Source organism: Zootermopsis nevadensis, unplaced genomic scaffold, assembly GCF_977971745.1.
Source record: "Zootermopsis nevadensis isolate Lab colony 2312 unplaced genomic scaffold, Znev_1.0 Znev_ptg000020l, whole genome shotgun sequence".
Classification (NCBI taxonomy): domain Eukaryota; kingdom Metazoa; phylum Arthropoda; class Insecta; order Blattodea; family Termopsidae; genus Zootermopsis; species Zootermopsis nevadensis.
Genome location: NW_028259152.1, coordinates 17,027,632 through 17,045,934, shown reverse-complemented (window position 1 = coordinate 17,045,934; position 18,303 = coordinate 17,027,632). Strand labels below are relative to the sequence as shown.

Here is an 18,303-nt window from a genome sequence, read left to right as displayed (position 1 = left end):
AGTACATGTATCTAATATTGTTTAACATTTGTAGGCCTACATGAACTACAAAAGGAAAAGTACAGTGGGGTGGAGTATAGGCAACATCTTTCTTGATTTTACTGGTGGAATTCTCAGTATGCTGCAGATGATCCTCAATGCCCACAACTACAGTAAGTTACGTATTGCATTACAGTGTTTGTATTTGTTTTCAACGAAAATTTAACGTCATAAGCGATTTCCCAAGATGATGCTGGAGAAACGTTTATAATGAATCTTGTCAGACTGATCATATTTTTATCCAGCATATTAATGACAGTTCTCTACTTTTGTTTAAGAAGGATAGATTCTTTACAGTCATTTTACTTATTGAATTCATTGACAGTATAACATTTTGGATTGTTGTTGCCAAATGAGGTACTTCAGTTCTTAATCATTTTCCAGAAATAACCTTTTCCCTCAGTTTGGACCATAGTTCCCCTTAAACCCCCTTTCCTTCTGGACGTTTCTTACCATGTCCGTCAAGAGATGTGTTTTAACTCTTTTCTGTTGTATCATGGAAGAGAGAGTTTGTGACATATGCGGTGTATGCTCAAAGAAATATTTTCTTCCAGTGACAGGAGACATTAAAATATTAAAAAGTGTAAATTTTGCCAGTTGTGCTATATGGGTGCGAAACATGGTCTCTCACTTTGAGTGACGAACATAGATTGAGTTTCTTCGAGAACGGAGTGTTGAGGAAGATGTTTGGATCTAAAAGGGGGGGAGACAGATCATGGAGAATGCTGCATGATGTTGACCTTTACGGCCTGTACTCATCACCTGATGTTGTTAGGTTGATTAAATCTAGGAGGATGAGGTGAGTGGGACATGCGGCACGCAAGGGGGATGGAAGGGAGTTTACAAGGTCTTGGTTGGGAGGCCTGAAGGGAGGAGACCGCTGGGAGGACCTAGACATAGGTGGGAGGATAACATTAAGATATACCTTTGGGAGATAGGAATCGATGCAGCGAACTGGATGCGCTGGCTCAGGATAGAATCCAGTGGCAAGCTTTTGTGCACACGGTGATGGACCTTTGGGTTCAATTAAGAAAGTGGGCTGTTCTTTGAGAAGCCAACTATACAGTTGACTATTCAAAAAATATTGTGTGTCATAAAGTGAGTGGCAGGGGAATGTTAATTTAGGTTGACAAGGTAAGACTATTTCTTACTGAGATATTGGTTTAATTATGCGGTCGAATTTAACAAGCTATAATATCTGGTTCTGATATTATTTCTAGATGATTGGGAATCAATATTTGGTGATCCAACCAAATTTGGACTGGGCTTGTTCTCTGTTGTGTTTGATATATTTTTCATCATTCAACACTACATTCTATACAGGTAAGAATTCAGAATGCTGCTGTGGGCTTATAGTAATTTGAAAGGCAGTAGTATGTCGTGATGCACTTTTATTTTTGCGTATTCTTGTCATTTTACCTTGTTTACCATTGGCATGAAATGTAGTGTGATTTTGCAGTTGTTGTATTACATGACTGATTTGTATATCAATTTGTTGACTATCCTCACTCTGTCAAAAAATTTCTTGTCGTGTGAAATGTACTTGGGTAAAAATGTTTTATATTTATAGGTTTAGTATGGTTCTCATGATGAGTAGCAATTATTTCCCTGAACAACATTAATCAAGTGATCCTTATAATGGAGGTGTTGTGTGTATTTTGTGGTAGGGACTGAATTATTAAATATTTTGTAGACTATATTTGGCTTTGAGGGTTAATAAAAAAAGAAAAACTTAAAATCACGCTGAATTGTTCTTCATAAAAAGAAAGAAAATGCAAGAGGAGGTTCAGTAGTTTTAGTTCGGTATCTTCTTGCATAAGATACTTTTATAATCTTTTACAGAGAGAAAATTTTCACATCAGATGCCCTGTTTCAATCCCATTTCATGTAGAATTTATTATGGGGGGAAAAGAAACACTGGAAAGTAGGATTTGACATTTTGAGAGTAGTGAGTCCGAAGATGGCTGTCTTCTGGGTTGTAGCATCGTGTAGTCTGATAGAAGTTTACAAACATTTTAGAAGTCCTTGCTGCCTCTGTAATTGCCCTGATGTGGAGGCACTAAGGACCTCTCGATATGTTGGTCTACCAGACTACGCAGCGCTACAACCCAGAAGACCGGAATACAGCCATCTTCAAATACTGGACATATTTTTCTCAGAGTATTTAAGTTTCCACTGCCATTCTTTGAACTAACCTGTTATCATGACCAGGTGCTAGTACGCTAAGTCCATTTGTGCCCAAAGTACACGTATCATCCAGCCCCTTTCGGTTTTAAGTGAGAAAAAACTTTGTATTTCTCTCCCGAATTGTTGATATTTTAGATTAGTCAGGCAAAACTTGAACTGTAAATATCAATGAAGGACGTGTCTGATACCAAGAGTTCTATAAAGTAATTAGACTTATTTGCTTTCTGATCAGCAAAGTTATTGAAGTCACTCTGTACTTCCATTATTTTTCAGACATTCGAAGGAAATTGATCTTGTCTACTAAGTCTAATGCATTAGCAACATAGAAATGACATTATCCTTGTACAGAGGATATACGTATATCATCAGTAGCATACTGAGCACCTGCTGGACAGGTCTTCAGCAGAAAATGATAGTGATCGCTCGCTGGGCTACTTTCTTTTTCATGGATAAAAGGCACAGATGCTCTTTGCATACTTAGAGAGATTGATTTTTGATGCCAGTTTCATTGATGCACGTGTATTAGGTACGTCTTTGTAGGATTTGAGGTTTTCATGGCAGAAGTTGGCTGTCTCCTGGGTTGTAGCGCCATGTGGTCTGGGTGAAGTTTACCAGCATTTCAGTGGTCCTTGCTGCCTCCATCATCTTTGAATGAGATTCTGCTCTGTGTCTCCTCCAGTTGCAGGGTTTGTGTGTCTGGACATCTGTCACATTGATTTTTATCTTTGCACCTGCTTGAATATTGTTGTCTTTAAATGTGTCCTGTGGAACTGTGTTCCCAAATGCGTGATCACATTTCACATATTTTTGTGTGTGAGGAGGGACTCATGTCCATGCCAACAGTGGACCAAATACAACTGTGATTAGTACCTTGTATGGGGCAGCAGTTGTAAAAAGATACAACTTTTCAAACTTTATTCCTGTTTTATCGACTTACGAACAAGGCGCACATCGAATTGTTCAGTACATATATTAACAGCACTGCCGAAGTATGTATTAAGCCAATCATTAACATCACATTTGAAATAATCATCTTAGACTTGGAAGTTCCTTATATTTTGGGTAAAACAGTAGTGTATTGTGTTACCAAAAATTTGGGTACTTACACAAACTGTAATGAAAAAAATTACCTTACAACAAAGTATAGGAGATAGCATGTTTTCTGGAATAATTGTGTTATATTTTTGTAATTCTTTGTTTTTTTGAACTACATCAATAACCTAAATAGCTTTCACAGTCTATTAAAGAAATACATGGCTCAGGTCATTCAAATGTACAGTTTTAAAGGAGATGGCTGCCTTCTGGGTTGCTGCACTGCATAGTCTGGTAGAAGTTTATCAATGTTTTCGAGGTATTTGCTGCTTCCATCATTCGGGCGATGAGTAATCACCCTGATGGTGGAGGCAGGAAGCACATCTGAATCGTTGGTAAACTTCTACCAGACTATGCAGTGCAGCAACCCAGAAGGCAGCCATCTTCATACTGACGGCCATGAGAACCTGAAGTCGTACTGGTTTTAATTTATTTGCATCGGACGTTGATACAAAGAAGAATTTGTAATTATAGGCCTGGATTTAATTGTTGTTTGGAGTACAAATATATAAATATTTTGATTTATATTTTTATAGTGAAACATAATGTAACTTTTATATTTGCTGTTACATATGAAGAACTGTGTTCCACCATGTAATATATATTTCACTATTCATTCCTTTTTTTATGTTCATTTCCCTACTTACTAATAACATTAATCCTGCAACGTAACTACGGTGAATTCTATGTATTATGTACTACTGTGTGACAAATATTTTGTTAATGTAAAAGAATTGCAGATTGCAGGAACATGCTTGCATTTATATATGCTTCCTGCTGCCTATATCTAAATAACTCAAAGGGTTAGGTTAGGTTAGGTTAGGTTATGTATAAAGCCTCTAGTACCATGACGACAGCTGCAGCTTCACATGCTGCTTCTTCGCAATGGGGGTTTTGTGATCGAGTCTTGTCAGTATAGCCATCAGATCTGGCATGGAGAAAATACCAATTCCTAATTTAAGTTAAATTATTATACGTTCAGGTTTTGAATTGGTGTGCAGACGGTCACAATTAATCAGTGTGATGGAGTTAATCTAGAACACATTGACCAAGAAAGTAGGCTATAACTTGTTCATAAAAATTCTGATAAGAAAAGTGAAAATTTCCTAATTCCGTAACTACGATTATTGCTGTAATTGTAAATCAGTCGATATGAGAAGAGTATTTGCTGACTGGACCAGGAGATCCCAGCAAGACTTCCTTAAAACACTATGACCACCATTACTGCAGTTTGAAGGTTATCAATAAAAATGACAGGAGACTTGTGAATATTTATTTTGGCCATTACTTCAAATGCATGTCTTATGCACCCTCAGGTCGTTGTCCTTGTCCCCATGCCTTACCTGTCAAGTAACATCTTCCTTCTCTTTCCTGTCTTCAGTACTCCTATTCGTTCAGTGTTAATGTGTCGCAGAAATTTTCCATCCACCCATCACATCACTTGTTAAAAATCTGTTGTGTGGGAAATTTCAGTTTATTGAAGAGGATCAAGGCAACCCAGCCAAAACAGCATGGTGACCCTTGCTAAAATTATAATCACCACATTAATATAAGTACTACATGGCACAACAACCCAGAAGACAGGCGTCTTCATAATTTTAGCAGTTACAGTATAAGCAGAACTGTGTAGATTTTTGGGGGAGGGAGGACATTAAGTACGTACCACCTCATAACTTACTGCATCCTGAAAGAGTATCGTGGAACGGAATGGGGTAGAAACACAAGAGGAAGGGTGGGAGAGAGAAATGAGAGGAACCTCACAGTTATTTGTGTACAGTTTTAGAAACCTTCGGTGAATTCAAGATTATTAAAAATTTTGTAATGAAAATAAATGTGTGTAGACAGTCCATAAACCAAATAATCTGTGATTCAACAATATGGGATATGTGTAGTTTAGTTTTCTTGTTAGTAGAAGAAATCTAAATATAGATATAAAAGTTCAGACTCCATGAACATAATTTGCTATATTTTTTTTCTCATTTCCCCTAAGTGAGATATGCACTGAAATAACAGATTATATGCTCCATAATTTAAAATTTTATTATCTTGTTGACAAGATCCTGCCACTGGACCCTATTCACTGTCACATGCCACTGTTTAAGGTACACTTTAATATTATTCTCATGTTTATACCACATCTCCCTGTGTAACATTTTGTAAAGTTCTGGTTTGTACTGTGATGAGTTCACAGTTGCCCTCCATATTTGGAGGCAGTCTTCTCCATCTGCAACCTGAGGATGCACTGTTCTGTTGTGACAAGGGACCAACTTAATTCAGTTCTTAATTCATAAAAATTCCTAACAATACCTATCTTTATAACCATGGAGATGCGTGTAGTGGTAATATTGGTTTGAATCTTAGCTGATTTACCAGTTTCTTTTCATATTCCTCAGTTTCTCAAGGCAAAGTTAGCATATTTTGAAATAAGTCTTGACTGCCACTTTCCAGATGCGTATGGAAATGCCGCTTGTTTGGTGTATGAATTAAAAAGAATTGCAACATACCAATTGGCGCACTGTTACCATGGATGAATGCATGGTTTCAGATAGTCACTGGATGTACAATTAAGTTCCATACTCTGTTAATATTGCTGCGGTACAACGGGAAAGAGGAGGGAGGGGGTTAAAATGTTTTTATTGGTATCCAGTGTCTATTTTATCCTGCACATACCCATAGCTTAACATAGCCTGTTGATGCAGTGTATGTATTGGGATTTTTTTATAATCTTTGCACAGAGTGCATAAAATTAATGCCGAATTAGGAAGTCGTGTCCATCTTTCTACAGAATGTCCTAGAAAGAAGTATGCATATATTCAGTGAATGAAATAAAGACATTTTATTAAAGAAAAACATTAGCATTGGCGCTTGGTGAATGTAGTGTTGGTGTTCAAAATGACCACCATTAGATTCATGGCACACTTGACAGTGGTGAACAATTTATGACAAGCGGCCATCAAAGTTACTGCTGTGCAAGACTTCAGTTTCTTGCCAGAGCTCTTAAAGTGTTGCTGGCTTTATGCTGTACGCCACATTCTTCAAGTAACCCCACAAGAGAAAGTCAGGTGAGGTTAAATCTGGCGATCATGGGGGGGGTCCTCAGCAGATTTTCTGCATCTTGTCCGTTAGTATGAATCATAGGAAAAGATATTACTCTCTCAACCAAACATTATTAGGGCAATCAAATTAATGATGAGATGAGCAGGGCATGTAGTATGCATGGGGGAGATAAGAATGCATAAAAAATTTGGCTTGGTAAGCCTGAAGGGAAGAGACCATTTTTTAAATCCTAAGACATAGGTGGGAGGAGAAAATTGCAGTGGATCTTAGGTAAGTGTGTTTCTTGGAAGATATGGATTTGATTCATCCGGTTCAGGATTGGAATTTGTTGCAGGTTCTTGTGAACAAGCTAATGAACCTTTGGGTATTGTAAAAGATGGGAAATTCATTTCTGAAAAGAATTTTGCTCCATGGAGTTAGAAGGACTCTGCTGTATATAGTTAATCATCCTTATGCAGTCAAACCAGTTGATGTAAGCCTTGTGTATAATATGATTTAGTATTTAAGAATGGCATTGAACAGTTGATTGCACTATGTATACTGTAGGATGTGGCACTGTCCTCCAATTTACGTCTCGACTGAACAGGAAATCTCATCGTGAGGTTTTGCAGCCAAAGTTGTGTTTTTGTGCAACACATCCTGCTCGTACTTTCTTTCATCAGCTAACGCTGTTGTTGTACAACTAATATTTAAGTAAAGTGAAGATTTGAGGTTTTTACAGCACCATAAGTCGCCGTCTTCTGGGTTGTGACACCATGTGATCTTGTAGGTGGTTACCTATATTTCAGAGGAGCACACCCCCTCCATCTTTTCAAGGTTCATGCTGAAAATCATGGTGATACCACCTATAAGACCACGTGGTGTCAACCCAGAAGCCCGTGATTGATGAAGAAGTCGGTCAGAATGGGAAAGCATCCCACATGGATCATGGTGTTTTGATTCTCGGCTGTAGGTTAGAGGAGTTAAGTAGAGTGAAAGTGGTATGTGCATGTGTTGGACAGAATGTAGAATGGTCTGCTAAGTAGAATAGAACTATGCATGTGTTGGCCTGCGACAGCATACTTAGCTACATGAATGAATTTCTGAATGTGCTTCTGCATGTATGCAGACATTTATTTTTTGTTTCACGGCTGATACGATTCTAATAAAATGATACAACTGTACGATTGTGGTGTGATTTCTGAAGTGCCTGGCATTCTTTAAGTCACTACGGAATGAATCATGTGTATATTTAAAATCCTGTTTTCTGTTATTTGCCACTAGGCTAGTGTTTTTAATTTATTTTACTTACTGGCCAAGGCAGCTTTTGTCAAGAAGAGGATACTTCTCACTAGCAAGTTGGGCTTGGAGATGAAGAAGAAACTAGTGAAGTGTTACGTATGGAGCAGAGACTTGGACACTCAGGAAGAAGGAACAGAAATACCTGGAGAGTTTCGAAATGTGGTGTTGGAGAAGAATAGAGAAGATCAGGTGGACGGATCGAGTGACCAACGAAGAAGTATTGAGGAGAGTCAACGAGCAAAGAAACATTCTACAGGCGATTACACGAAGGAAAGCTAACAACTGGCTGGGACATAATATGAGAAGGAATGGATTAATGAGTGATATCATCGAAGGCCAGGTTGAAGGAAAGCGAGGACTGGGAAGAAGACTGATACAGCTAACCGACGATCTTAAACAAGGAAAGAAGATGACGTTCCAGGAATTAAAGCGAGAAGCCGAGAATAGGGACAACTGGAGAGTTCTTTTTGGGCAGAACAACGGACCTGTCGTAAGACAGAACACTTAATAATAATAATAATAACTGATCTCATCATCCATTGATGTTACCACCAGGATGGGTTGTTTCATTAAACGGCTCCTCCCTTCCATTATTAGTGTTGGATCTGTGTACTATTTTGTTCATTTGATACTTTATCTCACCACTAAGACCAGTGTTCTGCAAATTTTGTCACCCACAGCACACTTATTTGTCAAAGATGGTAGGTACGCCACAAACTTTTGCCCCCCAAAAAACAGGTACGAAAGTATTCATGGCCTTAAATATGTATAAGAATGCTGTGCAAACAGAACATAACACATCTTAAATAAAACTATTGATGATGAACCAGTGTGTTTGTGCATTTTGCATTTCATATTCTAATTACAAAATATGATATTTTGTTTTTCTAACTGTGACATATGAATATAGTTTCTTATAAAAATTTGTAGCGCACCTTAAACCTTCCGATGGCGCACCAGTGTGCCCTGCCACACTGATTGTGAAACACTTGGTCTACTCATTAGTTGCTTATTCAGTATCTTTATTATTATGCACTGAAAGGCATTTTGTCATCCATTCATAATGAATGTCTGTACCACTACATCTGTTATTTATCTTGTTGGTCATATGAAGCTATATCATAGTCTTTCTTTTGTGTTGTTTTCAGGGGTCTTGGATCTTACATAGAAATCAGTGGAGAAAATAATCCTGGATCTTCAGATGCATTTCTGTCAGAACCTATTTTTGCATAACACTGGACTTTCACAGATTTCAGCACAATTTTTGTGCTGTTGGTGGACATCGACTATCAGCTCAGACTACTGCGGTAATTTGAGCATAAAAAGCTTGAAAAAAGTTACTGATATTTATTGTGTGTCAGTCTTGGGGTACAATGGAAATGGAACGAACATGTGTGCTGGTTTTGTGAATCCTGAATTAAAAGTGACACTAACTGTGAGAACAAAAAATTGATTCATAACAGACACATCTTTTTCATTTGTTTCAATTCAAAGTGAAATAGACCACTATAGATACAGTATTATGTGAATAAGTTTTAAGGTTGCATGATGTGTTGACATTAGGGTTTGGTTTATTTTTGAGGCTTCAAAGTGAATTAAGTGATGGCGCTGTAGCTCATAGCATGTCCAGTGAAGAACATTATTCACCTACCTCATAGACAACATGTGTGCTATAATTCAGTTGTCATTTGCACAAAAATGACCCTACGGTATAGTTTCCTAGTCATGGTACGTATGTCGGAAACTCAGTCCATAATTCAGGTTGTCATGCCAAACAGAAATTCATCTAGTCAGTAAACTTCACGAAATAGGACTTTTAGGGCGATGCAGTGAGTGCCCAGTGTTGATATTTTCAACAAATTATTCCTCGTATATCTCAATAAATATAAAATTACCAGAAACCAAAATTATTGAGAATATTTATCATTGTAACTTCAGTGGAGTGGCTGAGATTTAAGAATAATGTGTTAGAATGTAAATGTTGGCTCAAGGAAATATGTTGGAGACCAGGACGGTTTCTAACAGGAACTTGTAATTGGTGAAATATTTCTTCAAAGTGGTGGCTTACAATGGAAATGTAGATTTTATACAGCTGAAGGCAGCCATAAAGTTGTCGCAGTACAAGGACAGGAATGTCCTGTTTGAAAAGTAGTCTTTCTTTGCCTGCTTTTGGGTTGCGGGATTCTCCCAATCAGGCTTCAGTCTTCCACACAGGCGGTACGCGTAGCCGAGGTAGCTCAGTCAGCGTAATGTCTGACAAAATACTGAGGTTTGATCTCAGGCACAGTAAAGGTTTCTACTTGTGTCCAGACCGGCTCTGGAGCCCACCCAGCCTGCTATCCAGTGGGTACTGGAGGTCCTTTGACCCTACGATAAAGCATGGTCAGGCCATGACACTGACCATTCACCTCATCTACTGCCAAGGTCAAGAATGAATAGGAGCTATACCTCCTCTCCCCCAAGCACTTGGTATGTAGTGGGTTGGCTGTACTTTATCTTACAGAGACAACATGAAATTTTAATCAGTTTTCAGTTTCATGATAACAGTCGTGTTATACAGTTGTAAGTTGCACAAGAATAACTTAATTATGGTTGTTTTTTTCGGGGGCCAGTAATTCATGTTTTAAGTTCTCCGAGCACAAAATTCATAAAATGAACACATGATTGGAGGTTGTATCTGTCCATTTATATTTCATCTCCAGAATTACTGAACAGATTTAATTAATTTTGATACTGGAAGAATATGTTCTAACATTTGTCACAGTTGTAGATTTTGTTTTGTTTGGTTTAAACGCACAATTTACCATACATGAAACTCACGTTTAACTTTATCAATCATCTCATAAATGGCTTACGCTACAAAACTTTGTATATCACAAAACATAGACATCATCAAGATCATTAACATTTATTTAAACGTTTCTTAATATGAAACGTATTTAATGAAATAACAGGACAAACAATTTATAATTTTAGTTGGTACTGTATCTTTACAAAAATGCATTTGTATCTGTAATATGATGGAACCAACTGTTTCCAACAGTTAATTATCTTATTATATTAAGTTACAGCCCTTTAATTAAAAACTGTCCTTCTGTTAGATGCACATCAACTGCTAATATTGTTTTCAGGGACTTTGATATACGTATTTGACACAAAAATTGTTTTTCTTAATCACATACTAGAATAACTGTTCTGCTATTCATATACTGGATATTAATTACACAATAAATTTACATACATTTTTCTCCTTTCTCTCCTCTACTACTCACCATTGACTAATTATGTGTCATCATTCTAAATTTACATATTATATATACATATATATATATTCTGATCTAGTACCTTGTATGTTTTGGGTACTTTCTTCTAATTTTAATCTAATTGACTTTATTTAATTAAATTATTATTACAAAGATACTAATGTTTTCAGTAGCAAGTTGCCTTTGTATATTAACACCCTTTAAACTCATGTATTTTTTATAATCTGTTTATTTCTCTAATTTATGATCGTGTTCTTCTCTTGTGCTGTCTGGCTGTTGATGCAGAGCACCAATAATAAAGAAATGAATTGAAAATGAATGTATTTAAATAGTAAACTCCTCTGAAGCATCTGTCAGTCAGTATCCACCAGACTATGTGACCATGAGAACCTAATATCTCCCCCCTTTCAAGGCTTAAATATTATGTCATGTGAATGGTGGTAGGGAATAGCAAGAAAAATGCAAATAAAAAGGATTATGTGAGGTCAGACTATTTTAGCAGATATATACTAGATTCATGTGAGTCTTATTAGACGTTTAATATTGTGAAAAAGAATTGTCCTGTTGCAAAATTTGAGACAGCAATGAATAAACTTGAAGATCATATAACATATGTATGTAAAATTACCATAAAACATTTTAAAAACAGTTAACATTTTCACTGTTTTAACTTCCATTCAATTTTGTGTGTACAAGCTAGTAGTTGGGTGAGATAAATTGTATAGGTTGAATAGCAGGTAACCTTTTCATCGACCCAACCGCTGTGATCGTAGTGTTACTTCCATACGAATAGATGGCAGCGAAAGCAGCACCAAATTGTAGCACTTGATTACTGATTTGTATCGGTATTCGGGTTTGTAATAATCTGTGGTTATGTGTGGTGCTGTAATCCATGTGTGAATAAGTGTGGTTGTGTGTGCAATGTCAACCATGGTGTAATTGTGGGGCGAATGCAGTAGTATATTTTGGGCAGTTCACGTTTGTTTGGTGCAGTGGTCAATATTATACTATGCTGACCTCACAGCTAATAAAATGGTACATGTGGCCGGTTAACTGACTACATGGAGAAGATTCCTTCTCGAGAAGCTAAATAAATTCCATGCTCACCTAGTCAAGAAATTTCCTGCGTTTTATGGAAGCTGAAGCATTTGTACCATGTTCACAATAACCCTTCACCGGCCCCGATCCCGAGCCAGTTGAATGAATACACGTAATAGTCCATCCACGGTTTTGTAAGACTGTTTAATTATTATTTTCCCATATATATCGAGGCCACCTTAGTGTCCTTTTCCTTCAAGCTTTCCAACCAAATTTAACGTGCGCATTTTTCATCTCCTTGTGCGTGCTACGTGCTGTGCCGATCACAATCTCCTTTACCATATTATGCGAATGATATAGAATGAAGATTACAAATTATGAAGCATCTCATTTTGTACGTTTCTTGAGCCTCCTGCCACTTCAGTCCAAGTGTTCTAAGCACCCTGTTCACAAACACCTTCATTCTTCTCGTAATTTGAGAGATGAAGTTTCATATCCATGCAGAGCAACAGGTAAAATTATAGATTTGTGTATTTTACAGTTTGCACTTTCGGATAGCACACAGGAAGTCAAAAGGTTCTGAACTGCATGGTAACCAGACTTAATCTGCTTTGAATTTCCCTGTGAATGCAATTTTGGTCTGTTACCATTATCTCCAAATACTGTTCTTTCAGACCATTCTGAATAGGAGGTGCTATATCAGTTGTTTATCTCGATATATTTTACTGTAGGTTTCATTAAAGCATGTTTCAGTTAGCCTAATTATTTTCATGGATATACGAAATTCAGCAAGAGTTGTGTAGTACGTCCCCTCTCCTAACTGAATCATAGGCTTTCTAGAAGTATATAAATAGCTGGTAATCTGCCCCCTTGAACTCTTTATTTTTTTTCCAGTTTCTCATGAATGTAGAATATCTGATCAGTAGTTAATCAGTCACATGGAAATCCATGTTGATGATTCCCAATAATTTTATGTAGGCATGAAGTTAACTTTGACAGAGGAATGTCTGGTAAAATTTTGTATGGGATTGGTAACAGTGATATTCTTCAATAATTACCACAGTCAGTTTTATTGTCCTTTATAAATAGGTGCAGTAATAGCCTCTTGCAATTCTTCCTTTTTCCAAATGGAGTTAATAAGTTTGTGTCTGTGAACCATCCCGAGTTTTCCAAAGTTTCAGCCTGGTTTTAAGGCTTTGGCCTGATAACTTCTGCATCATTTAGTTTTTTGATATCAAATTGCATAACATGTGTTGCTCATTTACTTACCAAGCAACACTAAAGTTTAAAGTGCGGAATACAGTTTGCCTGCCCCACCACATTATCTTCCAGGACAGTATTTGATCCTCAGTCTGACCAGCAATTGCGAGCATGGTAATTATACTTCTTGTTCCATAAAAGGTGGAGAATTTCTTGACAGCTGATCATCTGTTAGCTTTTGAAGAAGCAGTCTGCCCCAAGGAGTTGGTTACATTTTGCCAAACTTGGTGTAATTAGATTAGATCAAAACATAGAAGAATTCAAATTATTTTCTGCACTTTTTTCAATATAATTGTTTGATATCATGACATAACCTGTCGGTTAATTTCGAATACTGTATTAAGTCAGATTGAATCTCTTGAATTCATACATGAAATTAAAAATCTTATATAAGTTAAAGTCTTTGTATTTTATTTCATCATATTCTAGGATCTAGTTAATTAGGACACAGTTTTAATCTTCTTCATAGGAAGATACTGAGATAGGAGATTAAAAAAACAAAAAACAAAGACAAAGACGTACAGAAGTGTAAATATTGTGAAATAATAAAAATACAATATCTTAAAATGTTGGCAAGAAGGTTTGTGCTTGTACAACAAGAGTTTGTTTTCCTCAAATCTGCGGAGGAGTTTAATAGTTTCCATTTTAAAATCAGAACTTGTTTTATCCTTATTTTCAGTTTTTTCGTTTATTATAGGGCCTGCCTTGAATTCCTGACTTCACTGTAGGTGAAAGTCTGGAAAAAAATCTACACCTTGAAAATAGAAAATTATTTATGTAAGTTTTATAAAACTTGTTCATTGCAACAGGCAGCAGCATTATAATGTTTAAGTTACGTGGTTTTCTGTGCTGCTAAAATTATGTGTAGATGACACAGAAGGAAAATTAGAAACTCTTTGAAAGGGAATTGGTAGAAACACTAAATATGTACCTACTTTTAAAAAAATGTCTTTCTTTTTTGGATAGGCATATTTTAGATTTTATTTTTCTAAATCATCTTTATCTCTGTGTGTTGTACGAATTGTCATGAAAGATATCAACATTTGCAGGAAAGAAATACCAGCAAAATAAAAAAAACCCTAGAATCTTAATGTTCAAATTAGTTTTTGGATATTTAAGTTGTGTTATTTCACAAGATTTACTTGAATACATGCTAATAGCCAGAGTAGATGATGCGCCTATAAACCCACTACTACTGCTATATTGTTCCCAATCTTTTTGACAATTTATATTTCAGCACTAGTTCGTGCTAAGCGTAAGAACAAAAGCGGCGTTGGAATCTTATTTTACCGTGATCGTATACATGAGTCTCTTTAGTGCTCATCAAGATCATGTAAGGTACAATAAAACGTTTTGTAAAATTAATGTTAATTTAAATTTGAGAAACTTCACAAAGACATCATTTAAATATATAGGTTATTAAACTAATCTGACTTAACATATTATAAATTTATTATAGAAACATAAAAGTATATCCAATCACAATAAAAAAAATACAAGTTCCGTCAATTAGTGGATGATTTGAAAGGTGTGAAATTATTAGAACTTATTTATGAATTTCCATTGCCACATGTAAAAAAACTTGAATGTGTGACTTTTGCAGTACATGAATTTTTTTGTATGTCTTATTCAAAACATTGTGGCAGCGGAAATGGTGTGAGGTACTGGTCACTGTATTGTAAAAATGCGCTGAAGTGAAGTTTTTGTCTTCTTAGTTGGCAGGTGGTGTTAAAGGAGCCAGCCCGGTTTGTTATACGCTCCTTAGTTCATCAACCCTTCAGATGTCTGAATAGCAACACTGCTAGTATAACCAAAGTGCATCGTAAAATTTATGCTCGGTTATATCCGACTGCAGTCATTTTACCAGATGGTTCAAGCTTCGGTATTCGTTATCATGAGCCAAGAAAGATCATTAAGGTATTTTAATTTTGCATTATTTACTTTAAAAGGGTTATTTAATTTTATTTAGGTTGGAAAAGTGTTATCTGTACCACAATACACAGCTTCCACATGCATTTTTTTGCGCTTTTTTATTCTGAATGCAATTTGTTGAAATAGACAACTGTTGTAATGAATTACATGTACCACACAAGCATTACCATGAGCCGGCATAGCTCAGTCAGTATAGTGACTAGCTACGGGCTGGACGACCAGGGTTCGATCCCCGATGGGGGCAGAGGATTTTTCCTGTAGCCTCTGCGTCCAGACTGGCTCTGGGGCCCACCCAGCCTCCTATACAATGGGTACCGGGGTCCTTTCCCGGGGGCTAAAGCGTGGCTGGGGCGTGATGCTGAACACTCACCCCCATCTAGTGCCGAGGTCAAGAGTAGGAGCTATACCTCCACTCCCCCCAAGCGCCTGCATGGCGTGTAGTGGGACAGCTTTACTTACTTTACACAAGCATTACCATAAATAATGACCACATGAACTTACTGATAGATCACAGGCGATGTAGAAACACAACTGTATATTTTTAAGAGCAGTAAAATTTATTCTTGAACACTTAAGTACTAATCTTACTCATAGAAGACATTTTAGCAAATTGAATTCCAACGCAATTTTCTCTACAGTATTATAACGTATTATTAAAAATACATAAACTTTTTTTATAGGACACCATTGTTTCAAATAGAGGGTCTTCACTTTGTTTCTGTATTACAAACTGTTCAGTGCATGAGATTTCTATTAACCTGTTAATTTTAGAAAAATATTTTCAAAACAAAGCATGTGTTGTAAGATTTGAGGTATTCATGATGAAGAGTTTGAGGATGGTTGTCTTCTGGGTTGTTGTGCCTTGTAGTCTGGTAGAAATTTACTGACGTTTCAGAGGCCCTTGCTGCCTCCACTTTTTCATAATTAATAATCTGTCTACAAGTACAGTCCACAGACCAGGAGAAAATCCCTGCTAGGAATTCGATATACGCGCATGCGCAAGATTTCGCGGTGAGTGACGACCCATCCTAAAAGCATTCGTTCCACAACCACTGAACGAACAACAGACGATAGGCTTTCATGTGTTCTAATGTGTACAGCTTTAAGATTACCTCACAGCGGCACAGCGATTTAATCTAGAATATTATCAGAACACATTAGAGGTGCGCTCACTACACGCTACGCTTAACTGCTTGATGTTTTCAGACTGTGTGTAGTAGCGTAAAACTCTGACGTGTCACACTTCCCACCAATAGCAGCCCTCTAGTCCAGCTGATAGTAAACATTCCCCCCGCACCGACCAGAAACGACTTCCCTCAGCAGGGTTTTTCTCGTGGTCTGTGGACAGTACACATGGCATGCATTGCAACCCATAAGACCAACATTGATATATATATATATATGTACTGCTGTGAAAACAAAAGAAGAAGCCAAGCAATAGATACAGAAGTTTTGAGAATTATTGTTGGAAAAGAAAAAAGGATATAATATGGTTGCAAAGAGAATTAAAATTTAAAACAAGGAGATCCGTGGGACAGCTCAGAACAAGTTGGTTTATCCAGACACTAGAAAACATCGAGCAGAAAAGGAAGAGCTGACAGGAAATCGAGAAAGAAAGATTGTGGCATAATTAATGAGGCTGAAGACTTTCTTCAGTTGACCCACATGAAACAGAAAGGAAGCTGGAAGGGGAAGTTCCAGTTATACCAGGGGACCTCTCTGCATCCACTTGTCACTGTGCTTTAATCTTGCCATTCCGAGGCGCACAGTTAGTTACGTCTGATAACAAACATAGAGTAACCAGATTTATATGGTTTTTATTTAAACCTTATTTTTTACATGCTTTTACACTCTTATGTTGTTAGGCTACATGTTTTGTCTGTAATTTAGTCATCTTCAGGTGTTTACGTACCTAAGTTCCTGCACATTTTGATGCAAAAAGAGTGTATATCCTTTTTTTACCAAAATATTTAACCGTTTGAATTATGCCCACATCATTTAAATATAATAAATCTTCCTGCCATCTCTGGCCTTTTAAAAGTAGGCTAGCCGTTTTGCTCCGAAACTATTGTAGCGGTTAGAAGTACAAGTACTGATCGGTAATCATGTCAATTCCCTGTTTGCAGTTACCACTTGACCTTTCAACGTTAAGTGAAGCGGAGCGTATAGCTAGATTAGAACGAAGAAAACCAAAGAAGAAAGTCAAGATCGAGGAAGATATTGAAGATGATTTTGATGCCAGACAGTATGTTCATCTGCTAAAGCAATGAACAGATAACAAACGCATACAAGTTGTTGATGTAATATAAAAATTATAATACAAATTCGTGTGATGAATACCCATGTCATTTGAGAATCCACAGAACTGACCTTCTTGAATATTTTGTTCCCACTTCATTGAACATTGTACTTGATTGCTTAGCACATGAATTTCCTGTTTGTATTTGATTCTTGACTTGAAGACCAGACGTCCTGACTGAATCCTTTTGTTTCGTTAGTCCCTGCAGGCAAAGACGCAAACACTTCCTTCTATGTCATTTCCATTCCATTATCACGCTTCCTACTATTTTATGCAATAAACCCATAATAATTTTATAAGTGTTGTTAAATATGCTAAGAAACCATAAGTGAGGTTTGTTTCATGTTGTTTCTTCTAGAGGGCTGTGAGAAAAGAATCAAGCTTTTTATTGTTAAAATGGAACCAGAATTCTTTGATCCCAAGCTGATTTGCATCACATTTCCTGACAAGCGTGGAGAAGGTTTGACGCGGATAATGGATTTTAAAATTCGCTGTAATCCCTTGACCTGTTGGGTGGGGGTGCCTTGAATAAGGGGTGAGCAATTATTGATCCTAGCACCATGACTGTCATCTGTTGTGCGTCCCCTGCTGTTTAGCTTTGTCTGTCTTGCACCTCAAATGACATTCAAAACTTTGCTTAGTGGGGTCTTGTGGTAGTCCCCTGGTTTCGTGAAGTGTGGTCCTGGGTGGCAAAATCTTAATTCAGCTGAGATCTCGCAGTTTCCTCCTTATTTTCGATGGATGCAAAATGTATATGAATGTAAAAATGAGTAATGCTCAAAGTGCAGAGGTGAAGATTGCAGTGGGAATACTGAATAGCCACAGTGGTTAGGTATCGTGGAGAAATTAATTTGT

At 37.0% G+C, this 18,303-nt stretch overlaps 2 protein-coding genes across 9 annotated transcripts in view; both read left to right on the top strand.

Moving 5' to 3' along the window:
* Ctns (lysosomal cystine transporter cystinosin) overlaps window positions 1-11,234 on the top strand; it is a 31,550-nt gene extending 20,316 nt beyond the window's left edge. For 6 of the 7 annotated variants that reach the window (XM_022071004.2, XM_022071002.2, XM_022071003.2 and 3 more), the window contains exons 9-11: window positions 35-152; window positions 1,260-1,362; window positions 8,805-11,234. In XM_022071004.2, the coding sequence (XP_021926696.1) occupies window positions 35-152; window positions 1,260-1,362; window positions 8,805-8,889 (306 nt within the window). In that variant the 3' untranslated portion in view covers window positions 8,890-11,234. Of the gene's footprint in view, window positions 1-34; window positions 153-1,259; window positions 1,363-2,499; window positions 4,594-8,804 lie in introns of those variants that run through there. The other variant, XM_022071008.2, reaches the window with a different exon arrangement.
* Window positions 11,235-11,767: 533 nt separating this feature from the next.
* Window positions 11,768-17,488, top strand: mRpL55 (mitochondrial ribosomal protein L55). Of its 2 annotated transcripts, XM_087352025.1 has the most exons (4): window positions 11,768-11,954; window positions 14,455-14,555; window positions 14,933-15,134; window positions 17,276-17,488. In XM_087352025.1, the coding sequence occupies exons 2-4, from the start codon at window positions 14,521-14,523 to the stop codon at window positions 17,417-17,419; spliced, it is 381 nt and encodes a 126-aa protein (XP_087208151.1). In that variant the 5' UTR covers window positions 11,768-11,954; window positions 14,455-14,520; the 3' UTR covers window positions 17,420-17,488. The 2 variants fall into 2 exon arrangements, with proteins under 2 accessions (XP_087208151.1, XP_087208152.1); XM_087352026.1 differs by lacking the exon at window positions 14,455-14,555 and having other exon boundaries at window positions 11,771-11,954.
* The last annotated feature ends 815 nt before the right edge of the window (window positions 17,489-18,303 follow it).